Source organism: Taudactylus pleione, unplaced genomic scaffold (genome assembly GCF_031769625.1).
Source record: "Taudactylus pleione unplaced genomic scaffold, aTauple2 ptg001720l, whole genome shotgun sequence".
Classification (NCBI taxonomy): Eukaryota; Metazoa; Chordata; class Amphibia; order Anura; family Myobatrachidae; genus Taudactylus; species Taudactylus pleione.
This window is the reverse complement of record NW_028286117.1, coordinates 187,501-194,797: the sequence shown is the minus strand read 5'-3', so window position 1 is coordinate 194,797 and position 7,297 is coordinate 187,501. Positions and strand designations below refer to the sequence as shown.

Here is a 7,297-nt window from a genome sequence, read left to right as displayed (position 1 = left end):
CATCGACCAACGATGCACGTTCCCGCATGTCAGATGATAATATCTAATATCGACAATTTGAACAATTTTCGTTCATTTTAAAACTGTCAGAAATCGTTCATGAAATCGTTGGTCAAATCGTTCATCTAGCAATTCTGACCGTGTGTATGTACCATTAGTCACACTGCGATGTTACTAGGATGCACCAGGAAACTATGCAGATTAATTTGACGTGTGACGATGGAACTTGTTGTGGAAAACAAAGCTGTGGCAGCTACATTGTAGCACATCGCATGCTGATTGACTCAGTCGCACAGATATACAAGTGTCACATATCACATTAATCAGCGCAGTCTCCTGGTGTGTCCTAGTCTCATGGCATCATAGACGCATTTAAAAAAAAAAAAAACACCTAAATTTGCAAATAGACTCCCAGCGCTAGTCGCGTCTCACGGGACCAGGTGCACCAGGAGGGGGTGTGTGACATGGCCTCAGCTAATAAGAGTGAGGACACGTCTATATACAGATTTCAATTAGACAAAATTAGAATTTTTATTGGTTGTGCAAAGATTAAAGCCCCCAGCAACCAACTACTCACTTTCTGGACAGAATTGCTCAAAGTATGTTATATCATTTAGGTACTGCAGAGAGGTTTCTGAGGGACTCAATACATGGCACTAATATTAGATGGTGTAGAAGGAGGCACATTGCAAATTGCCGAGCGTCCGGTGTATACAATTGTGACCGGATGACCTCACTCATCAGAATTGCATAGGAGGTTATTCTACTTAGACTCTCCTAGAGTACAATGGTGCGTACACACGTATATCGATATCGTTACGGTTATCTTTCAAAACGTTCTTTTAAATGGTCCCTACCAACTTACCCTCGACCAGCGATGCGCATGCCGGTCAACTTGCTCGATTTTGAGCAAGTTACTATAGACTATCGCTATAGTCGGCGGTAAGTTCGTGGTGTGCTGGATGATCGATATTGATCATCCAGCATAACAGGCAGGGTGCATAACAATCTGCCAGCGATATCGTATCGCTGTCAGATCGCTCAGTGTGTACGTACCATAAGGATTCCGTTACTGACCCCCCTCCTACTACACTGTGGGTGGGTCGCTACCGCCATCAGGCTTCTACAACTGGGCACCTGCAAGACCCTCTTCCTCCAGGGTCCTACACCGGGCACCTGCTTACTCCTAGGTATGTGCGGTCACATTGCTGCAACACCTCCTGGTTGTAGCCAATTCCCCTCTGGCCACTTTCTATGGACCAGAACGGTGCTTTGTAGCGAGTAGAGGGCAGAGTTTGGAACCACCGAATTAAAATGGTTTAAAAATTGCGCAAGCAACAAAAAAAAAAAAGGCAAAAAGTGTTTTATATGCTTTATTAATCGATTAAAAGAATATACATTTAACATAAACCAAACAACATCATCAGTCATTTCTAACACTCGGCTGGTTTCCTCGATATTCTGTCAGGAGTTCCCAAATTTATCCCCCTGTTTTAATCTGATCGCACTTATAAGATAAAATCTCACCACACCTGGCATGTTTCCCCCACACTGTGCCAGTGCACCCGTTATACTGATGTACATATAAAATCTTCTGTATGGTATGTTCTCACTGGAAACAAATCAGTGCACACCTGTCAAAGAATTTTTATTTTTTTTCTTAAATATAAGATGGTAAAACCATTTGTAAAACACATATAAACTTTTTTTTCCATAAATAGAATCGTATCCGGACATCTGTTACATAAATTGATTTCCAAAGCTTAAAACAAGAAAGCAGCAAGGTCTCAGCACTGCTGGGCACCCTCATTGGCCATCTGTACACTTTGTGTTTTTTGTTATATAGTTTATTGCAGACTGTCCATGTTTTTTAATCTTTTAAATGCACAACATTCGTACCACTTAAAACTGGGGTCAGATGGAAGTCTCACAGAGACCACGTCCGTACCGCGGTTGCCCTGAAACAGTTAAATCGGCTTTTGAAGCCTCTCGGATATAACAAGATATTAAAACAAACTTCATGGAATGTTTTTCATGCATTATAGCAGCTTATACCAGCGATAATCTTTTTCTCACCACTTTACATTCGCTAGTCACAGTGAAACAGGTGTGTTATTTGTTACGTCTGAGGAGTTGTACACTGAACCACAGCACAGCTGCGTACCGCAGGTCGAAACCCGACCGTTTATATTACAATCTAGCAGTTTCTCGGCCGGCCCGGTGGTGGCCGACGCTTTCCCGCCAGCATGTGGGCACTTCTTTTAAGTTTTTAATCTATTCTTTGGCAGCTGAAACAGGCGCTGACAGAGAAAAATCCAGTGACTCGGTTTGTCAGGGATCTCACGAATAAAAGCTCGCTAACACGCGTAACGCGACACGTTCTAAATAATTAGCTCCCTTATACGCTTTCGGTATTACGACAAAAAAAAAAATTTTTAAAAATGAAATGTTTGGACAGCACAAAAAGCAGAACTTAACGTTTCTCTCACTAGCAAATAAAAAGTGACTATTACAAAAAAATTTACTTGTGATACATTTTCTTCATACATAGGTTCACATTTTCTTTACCAAGAAGCAGCGAGAGTCTAAAGATTCTAGAATGCAAGACTGTGCATTACATACCCACTGCCATACAAAGATCGGAAAAAGTAAAACAGATCGGACCCTAAGCCGTCACTCTTGATGCATACCGCAGGGGAAAGCGCACAAAATGCAAAAATACTTGGTAAAAAAAAAATAAAAATAAATGCACAAAATACCAGTTATATAGCAACCTGAGGAAGAAAACTTTGTACGTTCTCGTAAACATCTTTGCTAGGTCACCAGTTCATACACGGGGGCCCTGCTAACCATTAACGCAGTTCATCTAAATGAAGCAAAGGCCAACTTTATCTACAGAGGGTAAGAAAAAAAACCAAAAAGAAGTTGGTCTGCAAAGTTTTACACCTTATGCGAAACACACAGTAGGTTCCTAAAACCAGTAAGTACTCTCTGTTCATCATTGCACCAGTTTCCGGTGCAGATAGGTCGAAGCTTCTTCGGATTAGAGAAGGGACATTCTCTACTGGTTGACCCATGAACCGCCGTGCTTGAATGCCATGGAAATGCACTTTTAACCGTGAAAGCCCTGAACGACGTCACTTTCAGCTTCAAAACCAATACCCGACTTTCCTTATTTTTTTGATCAAGAAGTAGACACACACATACAATTTTATATAGCTAATACTGATTAAACACAGCACAAAAAGGGTTAAACTCACTCTACTGAGAAAAACATTATAGGACCCTATTTGCATATGTAACCACAGGAAACCTCTACAGATTAAAAAGCTTAAATGCCTTCGCTGAAGTTTTGCATCTCTCTGTAAAAATGGCAAGCCGGCTCGGTGAACACGCTGAGGAGCTCGATGTCCATCACAGCGCGCCAAGGCCGGAGCAAGCCGTTGGATACCTGCTCTATAAGGTTGTGGACCGGGTCCACATCTTGATCAGCCAGCTCGCTTTGGTCAAAGTCTATGCTTTCTTCCGTGACTTCCAGCACTTTCAGGTCCGGACCTCGAAGACGAGCGATTGCTATGAGATTGTGGGCCCAGACGGTGTAACCTATGGACGGTAAATAGTAAAAAGCTGAGTTATTGTGGTGGCACAAGAGGAGGCGTGAACAATTCTGTAAAACAAGGGTCTTAATATTGTAGGACTCAATGCTTTTTTGGCACATTAGTCCGCTAGAGCACAGGTTCTCAAACTCAGTCCTCAGGACACCAAAAAGTACGTTTTCCAGGTCTCCTCACAGAATCACAAGATTAGCTCCATCAATGGATCTTTTAAAACGTGCAAATGATGTAGTCGGCATCCCACATGCTAGGATGCCGACAGTCTGAATACCAGCGCCGAAATCCTGACAGATCCAGTCGCCAGTATCCAGACCGCCAGAATCCCCAAGGTAAGTATCTGAGTGTTATGGGGAGGTTAGGTAGCAGGGTTAGGCACCAGGCAGGGAGTGTTAGGCTTAGTGTGCGGGGAGGGGCAGGTTAGGTTTAGGCATCGGGGAGGTTAAGTTTAGGGTGCGGAGAGGGGGGGTTAGGGTCAGGCACCAGGGAGGCTGGGTTAAGGTTTAGAGAAATACTTACCATGACTTCCTATGGGTGTCGGGATGCCACTGTCGGTATTCTGACCAAGAGCATCCCAATAGCCGGGATTTCATACCCAACCTTTACTGAATACACCTGCTGGGTGACCTGCAAAACGTGAACTGTGTGGGTTCCTGAGGACAGAGTTTGAGAACCCCTGCGCTAGAGCATATATGACAAAATTCTTCAAGATACTCTCGCTTTGAAGAACATGACAGTACAGATATAGAAGCACTTACTAAACCTTTTCTATTCATCATGGCCCTGATTTGGTATTTAAAGAAGTCATCCACCAAAACCACAAAATTGTCTTCACGCTCGGCACTTTGGCAGGGCGCTGCACCCTTTCTGTTTTGTAAACGTTGGATATGCGCCCCGTCCATTTTGTGACTATTTACTAAGCCTTGGATGGAGATTAAAGTGAACGGAGATAAAGTACCAGCCAAGCAGCTCCTACGCCATGCAACAGGCTGGGTTTGAAAAATGACAGTTAGGAGCTGGTTGGTTGGTTCTTCATCTGTGTCCACTTTATCGCCATCCAAGGTTTAGTACATAGACCTCTATGCAGCTATCCAGGTCTTTATCAGGAGTCCTCTCTCTTCAAATGTAGTGCTGATAATTACCCAGTATAATTTACTTGTGACCCAGGTGGACTAAGAATATTTGTTTAATGTGTCCAACATGACAAACACTTAAATAAAAGAAAAATATATCAGATGTGGGTACAGGAAACCATGAGATGGTAGATCATTTTATACAGCAAATGACTGTGGCATACAATGACTCCTGGGCACTGCGGGGCAGCATGAGGTGATACAGCAAATGACTCACTGCCATGTGGCATACAATGACTCCTGGGCACTGCCGGGCAGCATGAGGTGATACAGCAAATAACTCACTGCCATGTGGCATACAATGACTCCTGGGCACTGCCGGGCAGCATGAGGTGATACAGCAAATGACTCACTGCCATGTGGCATACAATGATTCCTGGGCACTGCCGGGCAGCATGAGGTGAATTGGGGCTCTTCTGTGTCACGTGCGAGTTTCATGCACGGTGACAGAATGTGAATTGGGGATATTATACTACAGTACATATAATGTAACGGATTATATTCATGTATAATAACTGTATACATCAGCTTTGGCCAAATCCCAAATTTTGCCCATCAGAGTGGGCCCTGCTGACCAGAGTGTACGCCCTGCTTGCCTGTGTATCGCTATCACCGCCGAACGCGTCCGCAGATGACAAACTTTACTCAGGAACTTGAAAATCAGCCCCTTGTTTCAGTATGGACAGCTGAGCAGCGCGCACCCCGCCCTCTAGCTGCAGCAGCTGCAGACACCCCAAATCTGCTACCTATGCCTAATACAGGACCCATTCTTACCTGGAGGCCTCGCCCACAAATACATAAAAGGTATCAATATGGGCCAAATTGTTGGGATTGTTCACTTACAGCTGCCACAACAGTACTACCACCTATATATTGCCCTCCGCTAATATCACCTGAGTATTACTCTGCAGTTATTTCTGCCTAAACATTATATGGCAACAAACACGGAATTATACACTGAGGGACATGATGCACAAATATAACACATTAATACTATAACAATAGAATATAACCCTCACACCCTGTATATACATCCGACACCCTATGTATGCATCCTACACACACATATATATATATACACACACTATACATAGATCCCGCACCCATCACCATACATACACCCCACACCCTGTATATACATCCGACACCCTATATACACACAACCTATATGTAGATCCCGCACCCATCACCATATCCCATACATACATCCTACTAAATATAATTATATATACACACACAATAATATATAGAATTATATATACACACACATACACACACACAAAACTATAACAAATTTTTCAAATATTTTAAATGGACAATATTTAAAGTGCTGTGCATCAAAAATGTGTAATGCTACAAAAAGATGAATAGAATGACTGAGATGTGAGTGTGATGTGTGTGATGTGTGTGTGTGATGTGTGTGTGTGATGTGGTGTGTGTGTGATGTGTGTGAGATGTGTGTGTGTGATGTGTGGTGTGGTGTGTGTGTGTGTGTGTGATGTGTGTGAGATGTGTGTGTGGTGAGATGTGTGTGTGGTGTGATGTGTGTGTGGTGTGATGTGTGTGTGGTGTGATGTGTGTGTGGTGTGATGTGTGTGTGGTGTGATGTGTGTGTGGTGTGATGTGTGTGTGGTGTGATGTGTGTGTGGTGTGATGTGTGTGTGGTGTGATGTGTGTGAGGTGTGATGTGTGTGATGTGTGTGTGGTGTGATGTGTGTGTGGTGTGATGTGTGTGTGGTGTGATGTGTGTGTGGTGTGATGTGTGTGTGGTGTGATGTGTGTGTGGTGTGTGATGTGTGATGTGTGTGATGTGTGTGTGTGATGTGTGTGATGTGATGTGTGCCTTAGATCACAGTGTTTAATGATAAATGAATATCATAAAGTGCATAGTGCAAACAGTAATTAATAAAACATAACCTCCAATATTAGAACAAGTGTGCGGCAGCAATGTCACACAGAAATAAAGTGCATATTCAGTAACTATTACATCAGGAATAATTTAGTATTTAAAAAAAGAGAATTTATTTTCAACAGCTAGAACATATGAGGTAGAGTTTAGCAGTCAGTAATCAGGGACTGGACATACAAATAAAGCCTTTCATTATTACCCTAAGTCAGTCCATGAACGGTGAGAGGAGCCTATATCCTGGGCCCTGAGACTGGTTCACATCTGCGCTCACAGAAGGGAATACCCAGGTCCTTAGCGGCTTTTTCATTCATTTGGAGGAGCTTCGGACGGTTACTGCTGACTCATTATCTGATCGTTACTATGAACCCATTAGGAGTAGATATTTGATTATCAGACTTGGATCATATTTGGGCCCAATTGGGTTGTGTGATTAATCAGCTGAAGTACAGCATTACCCACCTACTATCGATTACTACCTGTAAATCATACCCCTATGGGTTATCAATAAATAATGTTTTTGATAGCTACCCCTGATGAAGTCGAAAGACGAAACGCGACCAGTTGTGTGAAGATTCCCTCCCTATTGAGCTCAGACATGTTTAAAGGACTCCTCATGGTCTAACGTCATACAGTCTAAAAAAAGA

The 7,297-nt window shown here is 42.9% G+C and overlaps 1 protein-coding gene across 1 annotated transcript in view; it reads right to left on the bottom strand.

The window, feature by feature from the left end:
* Nucleotides 1–1,359: 1,359 nt before the first annotated feature.
* The window catches only part of FBXO33 (F-box protein 33), a 46,587-nt gene continuing 40,649 nt past the window's right edge, over nucleotides 1,360–7,297 (bottom strand). Inside the window, exon 4 of the mRNA XM_088464612.1 lies at nucleotides 1,360–3,603. Within this exon, the coding sequence (XP_088320738.1) occupies nucleotides 3,332–3,603 (272 nt within the window). The 3' untranslated portion in view covers nucleotides 1,360–3,331. The remainder of the gene's footprint in view (nucleotides 3,604–7,297) is intronic.